This window comes from Eptatretus burgeri, chromosome 21 (assembly GCF_056783735.1).
Source record: "Eptatretus burgeri isolate ZD-2024b chromosome 21, Ebu_testis_v1, whole genome shotgun sequence".
NCBI lineage: Eukaryota > Metazoa > Chordata > Myxini > Myxiniformes > Myxinidae > Eptatretus > Eptatretus burgeri.
The window spans coordinates 2,647,772-2,669,395 of record NC_140981.1 but is presented as its reverse complement, the minus strand read 5'-3'; the positions used below and the strand labels follow the sequence as shown (position 1 = coordinate 2,669,395).

The following is a 21,624-nucleotide window of genomic DNA, read 5'->3' as shown; positions in this document are numbered from 1 at the left end:
TGGTAAGTGTTTCTTTGTTTCGAGACTTTATTTAATCCATACACAGTGATGACGTACACGTTCTCGGTTCTCGGTGCGTGTGTTCCATCTGGTGATTATCACATGATTCATTGATTACTTTACTCACACAGAGAGCCATAAGGTGTTTCGATTTGTCCAAGGACAGGCCTGGGGCTTGAAAAAGTTCATTCTTCGAGACTTTCTGTTTGATGACGTCAACGGATTGCTTCCACGTGACAGGCTCACACTTCTTTGCAAGGTGACTTTACCTGCCTTCATTTTCATTCCGAGGCACACCTTGATCACCATTTCGGCGAATTAAGCATCAATTGCTTTTTCTTCCAGTTGCAGCACATTTTACAACTCCTCGCACCCAATCATGACCTCCAGCACCGACGGTGGACGGACGTTGTGTTTTCATCCCTGTCTGTTTGTCCGTTTGTCTGTCTGTGAGCGCGATATCTCAAGAAGCTGTGAACGGATTCGGACGAAACTTGGTGGACGGGTTGGGTGTGTGACAAGGACGAATTGATTCGATTTTTTGGGTCAGGTCTGATCCAAAATGTAAACTGTTCAGCCCGTCGGAGGTACGCGCTCTACCTTCCGAGTGCCGTTCGAGTTAAGAACTGTGCCACACCAGGATATTTAATTAATTGATGGATATGTTGTACTTTTTTGGCTCGTCTTGGACTGTGAGAAGGATCTCTTTATTGTAACCTTTCGAACGGTCCACACATCTTAAAAATGCACTGAAAAAGGTGCGTGCCACTACCTGTCAATGAAAACATGCACGAGCGAGCACGCGGCCATAGTCTCTTGTACCCGTCAGGTGGCTGTGGCGCGGGACTCCATGAGTGTTTCAGAACGTCCAAACATGACCACGGTGAACGTCTCTGAGCATCGCCTGGCAGATGACCTGGGCGACCTTTTGGAGAACAACCGTTTCACAGACTGCTGTCTGTGTGTACGTGGCCAAGAGTTCTATGCTCACAAGGCCATCTTGGCAGGTGAGGCCTTGTCACGGCGTTGCGAACACTTCCTCTCTCTTTCATGTGTTTCACTCATTTTTTTTTTGTAGCAATCGAGCTGGTGGGGTGTTGAGCCTCCCCGGGTTTGTTTATCCTCTTGCGAGGTCATCCTGACATGAATTTCAAGGTTACAGGCATTCCCTGGACCATCATGTTCAATATTAATATCACAATAAGTCAAGGTGTGGTGTGATATACTTTCCTATCTCCGTAACCCCCACCAGCTTCAACTCCCTTCGACCAACGACCCAACGGAGCGTTTGTGGCTTTCTCTCTACACATATCTCTTGTTTCCATGTGTGCTCTACCACCTCCACATAGCTCCCCCTCGCAAGATTCGACGACTTCATCTGAGGCTCTTTCTTCAGAAATGGATCGCTGAAGATCCGAGCATCTGTGTGTGGCTTTTATGGCCTTGGGTTCCGCCTTCCAGCATGTGGCTGGTCCTACCATTGGGTGCACACTGTCCTGAGTGGTACGTCATTGTCCCGCCCACTCGCGTTTTTTCCGTCGTCGTGTTTCACCATGCACCCCATGGATGGAGTCCTCTTTAAGGGGTCATGGGATATCCCCCTCAAGGCCTTTTTTTAGACAGGAAGCTTCATACAACACTTCGCTCCCCATACACTGCTGAATGGTGGACGGTCACTGCCCGCCTCAGTGCACATATTACGTACAACTGATCCCCCCACCTCTATCCTCCAAGGCAATGTCACCAAACATATAGCACTCCTGAGATAGTTATTTCATTAGTATTTGTTCAGTTCGCCCTTCCATTATTTTTAGTGGGTATATGGGACAACATGCGTTGTGTTGGGCTTTCAGTGAGGTCTTTACGGCTATTCTCTCACCCATTTTATTTTACTTCACACACGACCTCTCCACCACATGTATGCACGCCACACACCGAACAGGTGTCGTTACCTGAGGGCCTCATTCGCATCCACGTGCCATTTCCCCGTTCAAACTGTGTGCAAGGAAGTCGCTCCCAAAAACTCACGGCCCATGGAAATCCCGGAGCTCTGTTGCGTGGCCAAGCCTGGAGGCAAATTAAGCCAGTTTTCAGCTCCGGAGTCTGGTGGGGCAGGGTAACTTCTCAGGGTGGTGTGTGCACGCCTGCATGAACGCTCGGATATACCGACGGGGAAATTTGATCTGCTTTTTGGCTCTTCCTTCGCCAAGGCTCTGGAAGATAGTGGCAGAGTTCGCCGAGTAAGTCACTCACCGAGCCATTGCAGTCAGTCACCAAGCCCGAGCCGAGCGAGCAGTCACCGAATCGTCGCCGAGGAGTTGCCGGGTCATCACCGGGTCATCGGAGCTCAGCTTCCGCCGCATTTCGCAGCCAATCGTCATTACAATTGACACTTACAGATTTCTCTCTCTCTCTCTCTCTCTCTCTCTCTCTCTCTCTCTCTCTCTCTCTCTCTCTCTCTCTCTCTCTCTCTCTCTCTCTCTCTCTCTCTCTCTCTCTCTCTCTCTCTCTCACACGCCACATTAAGCTATCCTCTCACGCGTTCTGTCTCTCCCATCCACCATCTCATCTGCTGCAGATGCAAAACACTAAAAGAGCAATTAAAGATACCCGCTCCTTCACTCTTCCTCGTCTGCACCAGATTCACACCTCCCACTCACGCACCATAGACACCCCCAGTTTTCTTCCCTCCTCCCCCCACCTAAGCGAATGAAAAGAGTCGGTCCTTCGGCCACGCCAGGTGTTGAAAGAGGATGAAAACCCCTCAACTGCCTCTCCTCTTTCTTGCTCTCTAATTTCCTCAGGCGTGTGCCTGTTGGTGCCTGTAATGTTTGTACACGATAAGAATGTGTAAGTTTTCGCCTGCGGTTTTCCTCTGCCCAGTCTCTTCTCTGTTGTACATCATTGAATTTATTTTGTTACACCCCACAAAACCTTGCTTTCCCTGCTGTACATATTGCTGAGTAAAACCTTTTTATTAATTATAATTTTCCTCGCCCTCATGAAGACATTTCTTCTGTTGTAAATGTTCCCAGCTCGTCCTGTCTTTTCCTCCATTGTTCCAGCGTAGTCCGCACATTAGTTTAGCTGGGAAATTCTACCCCGTTCATTTGTTCTTGTTAGCCAGCGCATACTCACCGTGTCGCTCGGCAGTAATCCGGGTGCGCGCTGAGGGCACGAGATCCCCCTTGGTTCGGCCGGCCACGGGTAAGGTATCACGCGAGGTAGTGTAACCCTGCCAGGATTGTCAGTGCCAATCGGCCTTCGTGGTTGCTTAGCAACCCTTCAGTGCGCGGAGTTGTCTGTGCCCGACAGCCTCAGGACCGGGCGTTCGAGAGGGACCCGACTGCTTCCCCTCGTAGTGAGCCTCGAACCCTCAGTCTGCAACAACATATATATATATATATATATATATATATATATATATATATATATATATATATATATATATATATATATATATATATATATATATAATGTATACATCCGTATGTTTCACACTCTCTTCTCTCTATATTTCTCCCTTCCCCAGCACGCTCTGAAGTATTGAAAGCGATGGTCGAAGATGAGCTGGAAGAAACCACAGGGGTACATTTGCTTTGGTTTGAAAGATATCATGTCTCACATTGTTTAAACTAATCACAGATTACAAGTTACACTAGAACAGCACTCGGTGGAGCGTGTACCTCCACCAGGCTGAAGAGTTCACGTTTTGTGTCCCACCGATAGGCCGGATCTGGATCCGGACCTGAACCAATTTAATCTAATCGGCTTGTTCTTGTCACCAACCCAACTCATCCACCAAGTTTTGTCATAATCCGTCCACAACCTTTTGAGATATCGTGCTCACAGACAAACAGGGATGAAAACATAACGTCCATCCACCTTCGGCGGTGCAGCTCATCGCACCTCAGGTGGACGTGTCCCAATTTGTTGGGGATTGAAGTGGTGTTTGATTACATTTTCCCTGAGCACCTGTGAGAGTGCATCCTCGTGTGAGAACGGCAAAAGGAACCTTTGAAAGGACATTCTTGACATGACAAAGACGGGTTACCCGTGTACGCTTTGTTGGGCTCGAAGGTTTTGAAATGTTTCCTGTTCCGATACCAGGGTTGAAGCGGTAACCACAGGGTACCTGTGAGCAGGTCGTCGCCCGTTTAGCATCTTGTGAATATTGAAGTGCACCTCCATTTGAAGACTGGCAAAATGCTTGTAAAAGTTGATGTTTTGTTCTTTTTTAAAAATCTTACTTTTGCAAGAATTTGTGAAAATTTGTCCCTCTTAGAATCGAATGAAAATTCTGAATGTCGAGGCAGAAGTTTTCAAAGAAATGTTGAATTTTGTCTACACCGGCCGAGCACCAAACCTGGACAAAGTGGCGCATGATCTCCTGGTGTTGGCACACAAGGTACGTACCACGACCTGCGGAGCAAGAGGGATCTGGGAGGCAGCAAGTCGAGGCAGAGGAGTTTATAACAAAGTGCTCCATTTGAAACTTGTTGATTATTTTAATGTACATATAAAAATGTATATATTTGTGTTGTCCAAGTAATTACAGACACATTGCACCATTAAGATCCATGTTTGCTCTTCTTAGGCCATCAACTCACTCATTGAAGAGGAAAAACTAAAATTATCCTCAAAACCTCCTCTGTTTTACAACCGCGTGACTCGTTTTGTTGACGCCGCACAGGACTTCATCGGATTTCAAAATAACCTTGCACGGAGTGATTCGTGGTTTTCCTAAAAAGAGCAATGAACTCTTCTTCTTCGTCTACAGAACTTTATACGGGGAATATTTGTGAACGAAGTGTTCACATGATCACATGTTCACAAGCTTGGAGATGATCGTGCGCCTCGTGCCATCAGATGAAAGGCCTTTTATGTTTTCGTGGGAATGCCTTCTCGGCAGTAACTTGGCGTAATGTAAGCGATAGTTCTTTCCTATAGTGCATGTTTAGAAGAAGGGTGAGGCAATTTAATTGTGATATCAAGATATTCGTCATTATATGTACAGAAAGCTGTCGTCTTTCCTCCCTCCGTGTGTGTGTCTAAAACTGCTTCCCCTTCACACCTTTTTTAATGTTCTTTCCTTTGTAATCTGTCTTCTATGTTCCTTAAAATGCTTTGACAGGCCATCAGGCACTAGTTTAGGCGGGAAATGCCCCGCACCCCTTTAGCAATGCCCACCATCTGGGTGACAGGTCGGGATGCGTTGCTCCGCCCACAGACAGGGCTATGAGCCAATGAGAGCCGGAGGGGGGTGGGGAGCTAGTGAAGTGACATAGGTGGGTGAGTGGCAAAGGCTATAAAATGACCTGGTGCAAACTCTGGGTGAGGAGACGCACAGAGACCCAGGTGGGGAACTGGTTGGTTTGTCTCTGCGCCACGTCTGTGTTCAGGTGGTAGCATCCCGATACGCCCCCACTGCAGCCGCACCCACTTCCCCCTCGTCCCGGATTCGTGTTTTCCGCACAAACTCTTTCCCACAAAACATATTTCCACTTGGGAGTCGCTGTGTCCCGGCGGATGCCATCCGGGTAATCAGTCTTGTCCGATTCTCTTGTCTGTCTACCGTCGGATTCTCTTGTCTGTCATTGAAGTGTGCAGAGGTGGCCCATGAAGTACTTAGATCATTCAGGATACCGTTAGTTCTTCGACAGGTAGCATGCGAGAGCGGCAAGCGAGATGAAGGTGCGAGCAGGCAGAGGGTACCGTGGGTCGGCGTAGATGGGATATAATGATTTATTAATCGAACTAAAAACATCGCAACCCACCCCAGTGTCTCTCCCACTACACACAAGGAGGGATTCTATCTGCACATATACTTAATGGAATAACTGATTTCCGCACAACTGTATGTTTGTATGCATACGGTTCCTATAACCGTAACAATATAATTATATATATATATATATATATATATATATATATATATATATATATATATATATATATATATATATATATATATATATATATATATATATATATATATTGTTGCGGATTCGCGCCCGCCGGCGTGCGAACGGCCACATAACTCGAATCGCGGCATGTCGCCCACCGGACGGACAATCCCGTCGTGACCCTCTCGGACTAACGCCGGGAACTAGTCACGGGTGGACCTTTCGGCCTCACCACGATCGTGCCAATCGGCCCCCGCGTGGGATAGGGTTGCTCGCCAAATTCGACCTACCTAAGTACCCACACGGAGGGTAGACCGGGCGATCGCACCTCGCCGCAGGTCGACTTTGGACACGGGCCACTTTAAGCGACCCGTTCCGTACTATCGGGATAACCGAGCGGTGTTATCGCCGGCCTCGACGGTTCGATTAATTATCGGGCGTTTTAGCCCACGACCAACCCTTTACGTGAAGTAAGATGGAGATTCAATAAAGGAAAAGACGAAGCGAAACGGGAAAACAGTTCAACATGAAGCACATTTATTTCGCGATGAACGGAAAGCACACATATACAATTACACCAAAAGCAAATGTAAAAGAAGAAGAAACACAATAATACACAAAAAGCAAATGCAACAATGCAGATCTAACCGACTACCGAGCACACGGCAACACTTATACAGTTTTACTTCACAGACGGCGCCGACAACACATACACTCAAAGCAAAAGAAAAGGACCACCCTCAAGGATGAGGGGGGTAGGCGGGCCTGGGGCCGAGACCGCGTCGGGCCTACCCGTCTGATGATGAGCCGCAAGATGGCGGTGGCGCCCCGACTCCGCGGGCCTCGCGGACAGTGTCTGGTAGGGGGTGGGAACGGGGCCCCCTTCTCGCACTATCTCAGCGCGGGGGGAAACAGGAGGGGGTTGTTGATGCTCGGGGGAAGGAGGATATCTCCCTGTCTCGGGTCCCGCGACGAGCGTCTCCACCACGACCTCGGTCGCGCCGCCGGCCTCTCCCTCCGCATCTCCCCGACTCCGACACGAGCACCCCCTCGACCGCCTTCGCCGCCGCCACCTCTCCACAGCTCCGTCCAACCGCCTTCTCCGACTCCTCTCTTGACTCGTCCCAACTCTTCACTGACTCCGAACTCTTCACTGCCTCCGAACTCTTAACTGACTACTACTACTTCTTCCCAACTCAACTTCTGCCAACTCCTCAACTCGACTCCGAACTGCTTGACTCAACTGCCTTTTTGGCGAGCGAACGCAGCCTTTTATAGCCCCCGGGGCCTCGCTCCTTCGTCTTCGACCCTTTACCTTCGACCCTTCACCTCTGGCTGGCTCCCCATTGGACCGAGGAAAAGTGGGCGTGAATGCTTTTTGATCCATGAATTTGCATATAGCGATATTACTCCAACGCGCCTGGAGGCGGGGCCAAATCGCCCCACGCTCGCCGATAGGACGGAACAGAAGTGGGCGTGAGTCGTTTTTGATCCGTTTTCTTCGGAAAGGCCGGCGCTTTTGCACCCCTGCTCGGTGCGCGCCCTGCACGAGTCCAGTATCTGTGCCCACAAGCGGCGTGGAAATGGCGGCGATGCGATGGTTGCGAGAGCGAGATGTGACGGTAAAGGTCGTGGCTGTTGGCGTTGTTGTTGTTGTGAAGCGGCGTTGCGGCTGGTGGTTGTTGTGTGATGGCTGTTGAGACGTGGTTGGTGGTGGTAGTAATGGCAGCTGGTCCAAAATAAAGATAGTAAAAGAAAAACGGCTATCTAGAAGGGTCGCAACCCGAATGAATGACATTTATTCCCTCGAAACAACGGGTTTGGGCCTAACTACACATATACTTACAGAGATATCTCACCTAAGGGACCTGAATGGTGGTTTGCGAATTTCGTCAACCACAACAATATAATTATATATATATATATATATATATATATATATATATATATATATATATATATATATATATTTGTGTATCACTTGCTCGGTGGAGTAAAGGAGGGTGTGGTGAGGAGGAGACAATGTTGTCTGGATTTATATAAATGGATAGGATTGTTAATTGTGTAAATAACGAACGTATTGTGAGTTGAATCGTCGAATAACAAACCTGTTCAAACTCTGCCGACCGCTCTACTCACCGAAGATGAACACAGTGCAAATTGCCATCTGGGCCCCGCAATTGCTGCTGCTGCTGGTGATACATTGAATGAATGCCGGATGGTGTTCCTGCAAAGCGCGGGCGCACCTTTCTGGAAGGGTTGATGCAAGTTTTCTCGGACGGTGTATTTCACAATCATTGTGTTTGTAGGTACATCTCATCTTGTGCAATCCACGATGAACCGTTTCACTTTTGACCTTAAAATGATATGTTTGTATTTTCGGTTTTGGGACGCTAGCTCCTCACTCACTCCATCGCAATATTCTCACTTACTGCCCGGTCAATAGGAAAGCCGAGGCAGCGCTCCGTCAAGCTGCATTCCTGTGTCAAGTCGAAAAGATAATGGAAATAATTTGCACCTATGTTTGTGTACCCCGACTTGCGTGCCCTCCGTAGTGTGAACTCCGTCAGTTGGTGGCGATGTGCGAAGACACACTGTGTGCAAACCTTTCGGTGAAGAATGCAGTGGACACGCTCATCTTGGCCGAGAAACACGGCATTCAACGACTATGGGCACATTCAATTAACTTCATGAACAGGTGTGTGTGTGTGTGTGTGTGTGTGTGTGTGTGTGTGTGTGTGTGTGTGTGTGTGTGTGTGTGTGTGTGTTTCTTCGACCCCGTGTGAGTACGAAACAACCATGGAGGTTTTTTTTTTTCTTTTTCTTCCTTTTTTTCCGCCAATGAGCTGTATGTCGGAGCCGGCTAGGACTTTCGGGATGAAATTTTATATTCATAATGGGAATAAAAAGATCAACTTTTTTTTTTTGACCTTGACCTAATTTTTATGGTCACGACCGAGTTAAAGAGAATTTCACATTTTTTTACCGAAACTCGACGAAGATTTGTCCGACCAGGACGAAATTGCCCTCTCCAGATAGGCGAGATTTCCGCTGAATTGACATCATACCCCTCCAGGTTAAAGGTCAAGGTCAAATGGCGGTCTGTAAATTTTGTTTTTGTTTGTTGTAAAAAAAAATGTGTTTTTTGTCGTCGTTTTGCCAATCTCGGAGACCACTCGGCTTCTCAAAATGTCCTTGCATAATTGAAATTGTTCACCTGATATGTGATTCGTGTCTTTGACCGACTTTTTTTCAGATTGTGACCAACTCAACAAAAAACACCTTTTTCATCATAACTTTGTTTTTTTTTGGTAGAGAATGTCGAGGCTCGAATGAGAGCGAACTCTCAGAACGTACAACTAGGGGAGCAGGAGATAAGAGAGGCGGGAGAGGGAAGGACAAAACATTGGGGAACAGAGACATGAGGAGATCTGAGGAAGGGAGAGGGTTGGGACGGGGAACACGGGGTAAACAAGGTGGACATTACAGGGACTTTCAGGTCCTTACACTGCAGGGAACTTTCAGGAAGGAAGGCGGGGAATTTGAAGGAGGTGCGTTTGGGGTGGATCAGCGGGGGAAGAAAAGATCGAGGTTTTCGATGGGGGAAGGTGTGAGATGGTGGCGAACGGCTGCTTTGAAGGTCTGGAGAGAAGAATGGGATTGAAGAGAGTCTGGGAGTTTATTCCAAAGGCGGCAAAAAAGAGGAATGAAAGAGTGAAGGTGAGCAGTGATTCGTGGTTTTGGTAGTTTTACCAGAAGGGGGTTGTTGGTGGACCTTGAGCGCCCTGCAGAAATATGGGGGGTGGCAGGGAAGAGACGGTAGAAGACAGAAAGTCCACCGACCTGCCTGCGGTGAGAGAGTGAGAGACCCAAAGACTCAGCCTCATCGTGGGAGATACCAATGATCCTAAATGCCTTGGATTCCACAGCGTGAAGCCGAGAAAGGTGAGAGGCAGGAGCACCAGTCCAGAAGGGCCTGGAAGCAGATAGTGAGACCTCGAAGCTTGAATGAAAGGACTTCTTCAAGAGGTTTGTCGAGAAAGTAGATTGGGGGCGGGGGGGGGATTTCCAAACGGTCCCTTCGGAGAGACATAGTGAGAGTGTGATATTTGTCAGGATTGAAAGACATGTTTCACGTGTTGGAGCAGTTTGTGATTTAATCCCATCTGCAGAGTGAAGAAGCTGTTGCTTTCTGATGTAAGGGATGACCGATGGTACAGCAGAGGGTGGAGTCATGAGCAAAGAGATAAAGAGGATTTTCCAGAGAGTCGGACAGATCATTGATGAAAACCTGAAAAAGAACAGGTGGCCAGGTGTATCCACAACGACGAGGACGAAAAGAAAGGAATATTTAATTACCACCTGAAAACCAATTAATACCGAAATATAATTAATACATTTAGACTTTAATGACTTGCAATTCCTTACTTTCTTTCCATATCCCAAGCTTATTTATTCATATATTGTCATTACTTTTTTTAAACTTATATTTATTTACTATTATTATTATACAAGATTCAAACACAGGACTTTCAGACAACAGAACCAGCTAACTGAGCATAGAGCTACTGATAAATTACCATGACAACTGTTTGGGAGTCAATGATGTGGAGTATATGGGACCTGAAGCATCATCATATATCATGGAATATGGAGCTGTGAGATTGAGAGATAGATAGATAGACAGGTGTTGTTATTATTGTTATTATTATCATTATTATTATTATTATGAATATATTTGCGATTTATCGAATAAGCCAATAAGCCAATTCTCCACCTTGTCAGTAGAAAAGGACACAGAGTCCAGGAACACCTGGGTACGACTGGGTCAGGTGGGGACAGAAAGGGGACGGGTTTGGGACACAAGATTTCGATGAAAACATGGAGTTTAGACCTTCAGACTTTTCACGTGCAGTGATAGCTGTGCGGCCTTTTTAGGTAAGGGAGGGGATGGAGGTGGAACATACACCGGAAACAGATTTCACTGGATGCCACCAGGATTTGGAGAAGGGAGACATGTTTGGGAGTTCAGGCTTGAGATGAGAGAGATGTTGTTTTCTGGCTTTCCTGAGGGTAGACACCACATACCGGTTCCGAGATTTGTGGAAGGAACTGAGATTGCCTTCAGTTTGGATTTGCCTTCCATGAGGCGAAGGCAAGTTGTTTCAGGACAACTGCCTCGCCGCAAGCTTGGAGGGTGAGAGGGGATCGTTGAGGGAGATGGGTGAGGGGGAGTTTTTGAGAAAGTTGAGAGGGAAGCTTTGAGAGGGAGGGGAGTCGATGAGAGCAGGCATGACCATTGACCAAGGTGCAGGAGGGCAATGGGAGGGGTGGGGAGAGGGGAAGGATGAGACTTTGAGGAGGTACGGTGAAGAACGGAGCGGGCAGGTGGGAGGTTTTAGATTTGAGGAGCTTGGAGAGGGGGAGGTGTGCTGAGAGGAAGGAAGGAGCATGTTTGTGGAGATGAGTGTGCTGATTGAGAGAGTGAGATATCTGTGAGGTCAGAATGGAGCCCACAGATGTTAGAAGAACACACAGTTTGGGACAACAGTTGGACTTTGTTATCAATTCGACCTTTCCTTCATCTCGTGTCTAAAGTCTTTTGAAGAAGAAAAAGAGTAAAAAAAAAGAAACGTTGAAACTTGAACAGTTTTTGTCCGATTTTCATGATGTTGAGTTTTATGGACATTTTCTTAATTTACACTCTATCCCTAAATGTTGAAGGTCAAGGTCATCCGGTGGTCGTAAAATAATATGCCAATAATTGGATCACAGGTGCCGGGGGCTTGTGATCTTACCGGGCGCCCGGCTCACCCTTGGCAACCTCTGTGTGATTGCAGATGTCTGGTTTACATTTTTTATTTTTGTTAACATTGTGCATCGAACCAAATCTTGTTAACCCCGTGTACCCCGCTCCATCCCTCTCCCTTGCACAGATCTCCTGATGCCTCTGTTTTCCCCACTGTTTTGTGCTTCCCTCTCCCTCCCCTCTTGTCTCCTGCTCCCCTTGTTTTATCTTCTGTGTGCTCGCTCTTATACGAGCCTCGACAATGGATACAAAAAATAAGCACGGAGGAAGTTCCTGCTCAGTGCGGCTGTGGGAGAGTGGGAGATGGTCGAACCTCCAACAGCGGCCTTGACCACTGATGCCCCATCTTGGTCGACAGCAGAAGCTGGGCACAACTAATGAACGTCACCTCGAGATAGGACAGGCAAATGGTGAAGCAAGGCCCTGACCAAATCCAGGAAAAAGCTGCTCATCCACAATGCCAGAGCGTAGATCTGAGTTGACACATCGAGAACTCGACAAGAGCAGACTGGTGGTACGAGAGCAAGCTGGTGCCTGGAGGGTTGGTGGAGAATGCGAGCGAGCGAGGTTCCGAGCAGGGAACGGGCCCAGCCAGCGGAGAATTTACAGATGCATTGACCACCACACACTGACTCACGCTACCTATCTCCTGCTTTCCCGAAATCTACTTCATTCAGTTTGGACACATTGAGCGTCAACTGTGCCAACAGCTCTTTGAAGAGCACACTGACTCGCACCTCACACTGTTTCTCTCTTAGGCACACACAGACAACACCTGCACCTCCCCCTGCACGTTGCATCACTCTGTCTATCCCTCTTTCGTCCCTCGTTTCCCCGGAATGACTGAGGGTCCCGTATTGTGGAACTTTGAAGAAGCAACTGAATTAAAAGGGATTCTGTTCGAGGGGTAAGAGCTTTCCTTTTGTGACACTCCCTTGAAAATAGTACCTTTTGTTAACTCCATAAACTGTTTCCCAAACTGTCCGATTGTCAGTTTCCATTGGTTCGACATCGTGTGTGAGTAGTGACAGGGAGTTCACCCCTACCGTTTCGTTACGGGTAGCCATTAGCCAACGTTTCCATTTACGGTATCGCTCGGCCATCTGTGAATCACAGTGGAGCGTTGAGAGCACGGTACTCTATCTGGGGGGTATTATTCTCCGGAAAGGTAAAGCACTTTTAGACACTGGACCCTGCCGGAATTAAATGTATGAGACCGCGTCCGTGGTTGCTCAGCAACCCGCTGCACAGCAGAATTATCTGCGGTTTGTTGGCTTACAGGATCGTCTGCCAGTTAGAAGATTAGAGAACTCACGACTCCGTGATCCCGACCGCCCCAAATCCGCAACAACATTCATGGGGTGTAAAAAATTTAACTTTACAATGATTATTACTCGCAAAGTACCCAGCCACGGGCGATGCTGTTCCAAACGTGCAGCACGTTCTTCTGACACATTCCTTTTTTGGGGGCGGTGTATAAGCAACAGACCACCACCTTGATCGCTCCCAAAAATAAATATAACCCCAGTTACGTACGTTAAGCCAAAACATGCGTCCTGCTTATGTGCGTGCATAATACATCGTGGGTATATCGCTCTGATAATTCCAATTGCACGACCACAGAGGCTGACACAAGAGGCCTGAGGCCTATACTGAAACGATCACCTTCACAAGGCCCATGACACCTATCGGCTCCAACATTCGATATTTGATGATTCTTTCAACAGTCACTTTGGTTGTTTTACACTGAACGGAAAACTTATCGGGAGGGCATGGCGATTGTGAACATGACACTTCCAAAGATGTGTTAGTTAGGGTCACCAAAATGGTGGACGTATGATTTTTTTTCAGGCTACAATTGTGGGTGGCATCAGGTCAGCTGTCCAACCAATGGGTATAGAGTTATACATCGTGTTATGGATTCCCCTCGGAGGGGGGGATGGGAGGGGATGACAACGGAAGTTCTTGAATTCACTCCCTTGCATTGCGTTCAGAGGGAATGAGCAAGATACAGCACAGGAGAATGTCTGTGGGAGAGTATGTGAGTGGCCGACACGTCCAGGAGCACGTTCCCTGGATCTCCTTCGGACCGCTCCATTCCCAGGTCCAGGCTCCGCTCCAAACTTCGACCTCTCGGTCTTCTCATAATTCCTCCGTGCTGCTCCCAGACGTGGCCACTCAAGCTCGTTCGTTCTGCCTGGCGCTTTATAAGCGTCCGCTTTGCTGTGACCCAGCGGCGCTCATCGACTGGCTCCTGCGATCCGTCGGGGCCCGTTGGCTGGCTCAGAACTTGATGGTGGTGCTCATTCGACGGTGGTGTCCCATCGACGGCGGTTTGTGGCACGAGTACCGATGGCGAATGCTGGTTACTTTGTGTGAAATCGTTGGTTTGTGAGACTTGTGGTGTGGTTGAGGATTGTGTCGTGTTCGTGGCCTTGTGAAGAGTCGAGGGAGGGGTGGAGAGAGGGAGAGAGAGAGAGAGAGAGAGAGAGAGAGAGAGAGAGAGAGAGAGAGAGAGAGAGAGAGAGAGAGAGAGAGAGAGAGAGAGAGAGAGAGAGAGAGAGAGAGAGACAGAGAGCAACGGGCCAGGCCTTGCGACAACCACAACACATATGCCACCCTCTCCTCCAAAACGAAATGTTGGACACCCTGTTTTATCCAAACAGGATACTACGACATAACTACCCTGTATGTAGTTTTATGTGATTTGGTACGTGACACCCCACAACAAACACCAGCTCCATGATATATGGATTATTGGAATCGTGTAACTTTACATGTTGAAGAACTCCATCCTCCCCACTTTCCAAACATCCCCCATTCTCCCAACTAATCTCTTTCTTATCTCAAAAAAATAAAAAATAAAAAATAAAAAACCCCTACAACAACAACAACAACACGCTCACCTTCTCCCGATTTTGCTTCTTCTTCTTCCTCTTAACTTCCTCCTCGTCTTCTTCCTCGATTTTTTTTTTTACACTTCCATGACCTAATCTGTTGAACTCTCTCATACATTAATATTAACAAAAAAAAAATATATATATATATATATATATATATATATATATATATATATACCCAACAACAACAACACGCTCACCTTCTCCCGATTCTTCTTCCTCTTAACTTCCTCCTCGTCTTCTTCCTCGATTTTTTTTTTTCCATGAAACTCCATGAAAGATTCACTGCTGCTGACCTCCCTCCTCCAATGTAAAATCTTGAATCCAGGAAGAGTTCTTCCACGAACCTCGATCATGTATCCAAATAGTTTCTTTTTTACACAATGGTCTAAAAGTGGAAACTGTGGTTTTAATGATTTATTTGTTTTTGCACGACCCATTTCTTCCCAGCTACGCCACGGACGTGATGGAAACGACGAGCTTCAAGTCGATGACCCGTACTCACCCGAAATTCGTCATGGATGCTTTCCGCGCACTCGCCACAGCACAGTGCCCACCTTTGGGGCCACCTCGGAAGCAACTGAAACATTACTGAAAAAATACTGAAACATGAAACGTTACAACTGAAAGCAACTCAATCGCTATACTTTTTATTTATTTTTTTCACAAGAAGTTTTTTTTGTGATAAATTTTGTACAGCAAGATATTGTTTTGTAAATCGAAAATAAATTTCAATTCCCTTGTCATTCTGTATTCCAAGCATCGACATTCGAGGTACATAAATCTATATATATATATATATATATATATATATATATATATATATATATATATATATATATATATATATATATATATATGTGTGAGATTACATTTCATTGGATACACAGAAATGGCAAAGATGAGAATTAGAGGCAGAGAAACGGTTCAGCAAGAAATCTCCAGGGTTGAGCCCAGTGAAATAATTTCCATTGGATATCCCCAAAATATTTTGGGGTCGGTGAGGAATAAATCCCTTGCCAGTCAGGTTGGGTGGATGGTATTGGAGATAGAATCTCTCGCCATCAAAACCTCAGGTACTCCAACAGTACCAATGGATGTAGAACTTTGATGCATTGTACCTATCTTTCTTTGTAAAGGAGGTGAGAGATAATGGAGGGTTGCTGGGCTTGTCGAGGGCAGGTGAGGGATCCTTTGTTGAATAGTACACAAGGAGTTTTGGAAAAAGGACCGTTATGGTCTCAGTAGTTGTCCCAGGTGAAGGTCCAATACTCTGTATTGGAGTTTTGCAGTAAGTAGAGAGTATTCTTTGAAGAAACCGTGAGATAGTTCTTCCACCAGAGGTTTTTTCGACCAGTGCAGTTGCGCTAGGCCACTGATTCACAGTCCCGGTCTTGAGGTCTTTTACTCGGAATAGACCAGCATCAGTGAAGCGTCGGATGAGAGCTCTTTCGTTCAAGCCGTTTTTCAGGAAAGGGTTGTAAAATAAAGGCTCATCGAGGAACAATTCCATGTTATGAGTCGCTATTTAACAGGAGAAGAACACTCGCCATGCGTTAATCACCCCTTGGGAGAAATTTGAGAAAATGAATAATCGATCTGTTAATGTATATGGATTAACGGATACAAACAAAGTTCAGATATTAACAAGCTCAAATGAGCTAAGATCCTCATCCTCTTAATGATGACGTCATAATAACGAATATGACGTCATTGTGATGTATCAGGTTTGCGATAAATTATCTGTGCTAATGCCCGGCTTGATTCCAGCAAACAACATTCAAAAAACTTGCCTAGTTTCGGAGATAATTTTTTAGGTGATTTCCGTTAGCAGAGATATTTTGACGTCATAAATTTTTTTCTTGGAGGAATTTTCAAAATCGGAGATGGTTACTGTCTGCGCAGGTTATTTTACATATATACGCCAAGTTTCAGGAAGTTTCGATGAAAACTGTAGGCTGTGAAACAAAAAAGTCCGCAAGAAGAAGATGAAGAACAACAATGTGAGAAAGACTGAGAGATCCTCCACGAGGATTTAAATTCTAAAAATTTCAAATAACTATAAAGATGATGAAACACACATTGACCTTCTGTGTTATAGTTCGGGGAAAAAATTCACATCACGCTGAAATCAAAAATTTATCAACATTTATCACCTTACAAGTATTCAATAGAACAAATAAAACATATCCCTGAAACAGATGTCTCAACTTCTTTCATACAAAAGAACGATTAAATCAACATTCAAAATACTGTATTAATCATAAATCATCATTCAAAATACTGTAATAATCATAAATCAACATTCAAAATACTGCAGTTACAATAAATCAACCTTGATTAATATTCCAAAAGTAGGAAAGAAGATATAATTCAAAGATTTCAACAAATCTCACAAACATCCATTTGTGATTTTAAAAGTATCCTTGAAAAGATAGATCCTGTTTCTCCAAATCCAAATAAATCAAACACAAATAAATATCAAAAACATTCTCCTTGTGGTTTCTGTTATTAAATCAAATCATCTGTTGGTGATAAATACAAGTTAGAACTTTATAGAGGAGAAGATGCCTCGGAAGAGTTTATAAGACTATTGGAAAAAAGACTGAATGAGACCAAGAGAAATAATGGTGAAACCTGTAAACCAATGTCATTAACAAAGGGAGAGAAAATGGAATTTAGGAAGAACAGTGTCTGTCATATTTGTGAGGATAAAATAGAGGGAGAGGTCATAGTTATGGATTATTGTCATCTTTCTGGTAAATATAAAGTTCCCACGGTGTCATGGTTAACACTCTGGACTCTTACTCTGGCCATCTGAGTTCAAACCTCTGTGGGACCTCATGTTTTATTTTTTGAGGTTTGTCGTGGGAAACAGAGAGGACGAGGCAGCCATCGGTCAGACTGTGGTTTTATTTGATGGGGGGTCAATTTTATAAATCAAAAGAGGTGGTGTGAACATTGTGGAGGTATTTAGTGAGGGCCACATGTGGAATACAAACCCACAAACATCAGTCGGTGAATTGTCGTGAGGACGTTCATTTCTTGACGGCGTGTGAATCTGAGTTACATGAGCCAATCCTTTGCCTGAAATGGATGTAAAGTTTCATGAACGGCTTTCCTGGAAGATTTTTAAATTTTGAAGTTTTATCCCCCATGCTTTTTTAATTTTATTATGTATTTCTAAACGGGGGGGGGGGGATATTGTAATCTGCTCAGTCCGTCTCTTCCTAAACGGTTGTGCAGAAATTCCTCAAACTTGGTAGTTATGATCACCACGTGGCAAGAAGTTTCGAGAGCAGGAACATTTTTGGGCCCACACCCTGGTGCCCTGAGACGGGGTAAAAAAGGTCAAATACCAAAGAAAGGATGAGGTGGGTGGACGCACCTTTATCCCAGATCCATTCGAGAAAAAAACTACAAAACTCATGGTACCAATTGCCTGTATCACAGCACTTCGGTGCCATGCGGTCCTGCACAACGTTTGAACACGACTATATATCGATATAAATTATATATATATATATATATATATATATATATATATATATATATATATATATATATATATATATATATATATATATAAAACTTTTAGCCTATTAGCCGACTACTCCGTCCTCACACTCTGGACTCCACCCCTTCTCGACTCAAGCTCCTCCTTTACGGTTCCCAATTCCTGGTTCTAAACTCCCTCTTCATCGGGTTTTGTGTGTGTGTGTGTGTGTGTGTGTGTATGTCTGCGTCCTGGTGCCTGTCTGCCTCAGAAAGACTGCAGAAGATCGTCATTATTATTGTTATTAATTTCGCATTAAGTCTGCTCTGTGTCCCCTTTTATAAGTTGACTGTTAATAAATTATCATAAGGAATGTTCCCAGCTCGTCTTTGTGGTTTCTTTCATTGATCCAGCATGGTCCGAATCCTAGTTTAGCCAGGACTTTATTCCCAGCGATCCGTTCCTTTGAGCCGGTACGTCCTTGGCAGTGTCGCTCGGCTGTATCCGATCTGGTAGACTGGGTAGAGTGATCCAGTTCGGACAAGGCGTACCGAGGGTGTGTTCCCCGGTAATTATACCACACGGTGAAGTCGGTAACCCAATTAACCCATAGACGGGAGGACCCAAGGTCACATGGTTGAGTTATTGGCCTCTACGGTCGGTTAAGCGACCCGCGGCGTCACGGAATTATCCGTGTGTGACGGCCTACAATTCCGGGGAGTCTGGTGGGAACAGAGATCGCTTCCTCCACCTAGTGGTCTTCTCACCCGACTCCCGGCCTGCAACAATATATTTTTGCAAACGCTCGGTTGAGGACAAGGTGAGCTCAATGAGAAGCAAGTACAGCAGAAAAGTAAAATAACTCGGTGCATGAAGGGCCACGAGAGAAAGCTCATGCTGTGCAGGAAGGAGGGACAGAGCCAAAAATTAATAATTAAACACAGCACCCTTGGACTCTGATCAATCCATTGCAATGATTGCACATCACATGACCTGGATACTTTGGGAGTTTCTAGAACGACATATGTCTGTAAACTAAGAGAAGTTGGATGAAGCCAGATGATGAGGATTTTGTGGATGAGATCCGCAGTCCCTCAGGGCCACCCTGACAGTTATGGAGTTGTGAACCTAGGTGCATTGTCCTGAAGGAGAATACTTTTTCAGTGGATCATCTTGTGCAGGGGTACATCAGGTTTAGTCTCCTTTGATGGTGAGTTATTGAGATTTTCCCTGGCAGACCGAGCCCTTCATGCATCGTGACAATGAAACCCCCGAGCACAGACCACGCGCACGCACACTCCCACCAGGTGCCTCGCACCTTCGTGAGACGAGACATTAAACAAGTCCCAGAGTCTTACATTCTCCCGACAATGACTGACCTGGTGAATGTATTGAAGTTGATCATTTGCTGATTTTCTCGAAACTTCTGTTGTTGGTGACATCATACACAAGCACAATGCCCTTGACTCCGGTTATCTCCAAGGTAATGGTGGCACTCCGACTGCTAACAGGTCCAGGTAGATTCTGGTCCATTCGGCCATTCTTTCAGATGGATACAAGAGCTCATTAGTTTGCGATTCATCTCCCATCACAAACCCAAAACCACGATTAAGGGGCCTCTTGACACGAGGGATGCTCAAGGTTCCCTCACAGCTCCAGGTTTGTGTTGAGATAAGAACGTGATGCAGGTCCGAATGGTTGACCGACAAGGCCTACGGAGGATCCTCGATTGATTCCAAGATCGAGGGCTCTAAGTTATGACGACGAGGTAAGATGAGGAAGAACAGGGCTCCACCTCGTGGCAACAGCTTGGTCGATGTCCTCTCTGGTTTTTACCACCTCCCTCTGCTCTCTGACTCCTCCGACCCGCCCGAGCAAGTCCATGAGTACGTGTGTGTTCTTACAGTAATCTCCTCCTGGTTAAATTCCCAAAAATCCATGCTCCCCACACACCTGCACTAGTTCGTTCTTTTTTTTTCTCAAGTCTGTGGAACAATCTTCCTGAGAAGGTTCAATCCCACTCTTCCGTCTTTGGCTTCAAACGTAGGTGGTGCACACCAACACCTCCATCCCTACTCGTGATCTTTTCTTGCCCCATTAACCCTAACTAAGCCAAAAACACTTACAGCTTATTGTTTCATCCCTTCCTTTTTCTCTTCTTTTGCTGTTCCTTCATTCTCTTGCTTATTGGGTCCACCTGTTACTCCTCTGTCCCACTTTCAGTTGTACACTGACAAAAAGAGGACCCAAGGGCACAAGTCCAAGTTAAAGAAAGAGCTTTTCAACATAACTGAGGTCGTGGGTTTCGTTTTGATGAAGGGAGTAGTTGGCATGGGGAAAAGTTTCCTGGGAAGAGTCGTGGATGGAAAGACAGGTGATCAGTTAACAAGAGATTTAGATTAAGAGTTTGGAGTAGGTCAGGTGTTACCTTCATCCAGGAGGTTGGATACCATGGATCAAGGCGTAAGCATGTCCGCAAGCTTCAACATTCTACACAGCTCGGTCCAGGCCACTGCTTTATAATGGCCATGCAGGTGATTCTTGGTCTCCCTCTCTAGTCTTATCCTCCAAGGGTTCACAATCATGACAGATTGTAATATTGGTACCTTGGGGTTTCCCCAGTTAGACGGATACAAGTGGCTGCCATGAAAGAGCGGGTAGGAGTCCGCATGGCCGAGCTGGAACAGAGTATTCATTGATGGGGAGACTCGGTTAAGGAATGGAGCGGAATGTGCTCGAAGGCAGACCCGTGCGCCGCTCACGACACTTTGTTATCGAACAGAGCGGGGCACAAATGGACACATCTTACTGTCTGTGCATGGGTTCCCCATAACATTGTACCTTCGATCCTCGCTGGCGGCCGTGGATGGCCGTTGGTGCAGCATAGTCCGAATCTCAGCTTAGCCGGGACTTTAGTCCCTACAATCCGTTCCTCTCAGCCGATACATCCTTGGCAGTGTCGCTCGGCTGCATCCGATCCGGAAAAGTGATCCGGTTCGGACAAGGTGTACCGAGGGCATGTTCCCTGCTAATTAAATCACGTGATTAATTAGGTAACCCGGTCAACCTATAGACGGGAGGACCCGAGGTCATGTGGTTGAGTTATTGGCATCAACGGTCGGTTAAGCGACCCACCGTGTCACGGAATTATCCGTGTGTGACGGCCTACAATTCTAGGGAGTCTGGTGGGAGCCGAGATAGCTTTTCCCCCTTGTAGTCTTCTCACCCGACCCCCCGGCCCGCAACACTATCAATATCCCTGCACGAAGTCAGTACAAATCAACATCACCTCTCACACTGATACTCACCAGATCTCGAACTTCATCCTCTTTCCACCAATTTCTACCATCTTTACCCTGTAATCAACACCTACGGAAAAGGAAAGGAGAACCATTGTAACGGGAATCTTACAAACCACATCGTCCTATCACTCCTGATAATACTCACAATGATGTCTTATATAGCAAACGTTGCATACCCAGCACGATTAAACATTACATACCCAGCAAGATT

The 21,624-nt window shown here is 46.0% G+C and overlaps 1 protein-coding gene across 5 annotated transcripts in view; it reads left to right on the top strand.

Moving 5' to 3' along the window:
* The window catches only part of LOC147008203 (speckle-type POZ protein-like), a 22,187-nt gene extending 6,956 nt beyond the window's left edge, over positions 1-15,231 (top strand). For 4 of the 5 annotated variants that reach the window (XM_085865340.1, XM_085865343.1, XM_085865342.1 and 1 more), the window contains 7 exons: positions 1-2; positions 132-259; positions 830-1,007; positions 3,533-3,588; positions 4,286-4,408; positions 8,462-8,604; positions 11,843-15,037. The exon at positions 1-2 is cut by the window's left edge and continues 150 nt beyond it. In XM_085865340.1, coding sequence (XP_085721466.1) covers positions 1-2; positions 132-259; positions 830-1,007; positions 3,533-3,588; positions 4,286-4,408; positions 8,462-8,604; positions 11,843-12,053 — 841 coding nt within the window. In that variant the 3' untranslated portion in view covers positions 12,054-15,037. Of the gene's footprint in view, positions 3-131; positions 260-829; positions 1,008-3,532; positions 3,589-4,285; positions 4,409-8,461; positions 8,605-11,842; positions 15,038-15,065 lie in introns of those variants that run through there. The other variant, XM_085865344.1, reaches the window with a different exon arrangement.
* Positions 15,232-21,624: the final 6,393 nt, after the last annotated feature.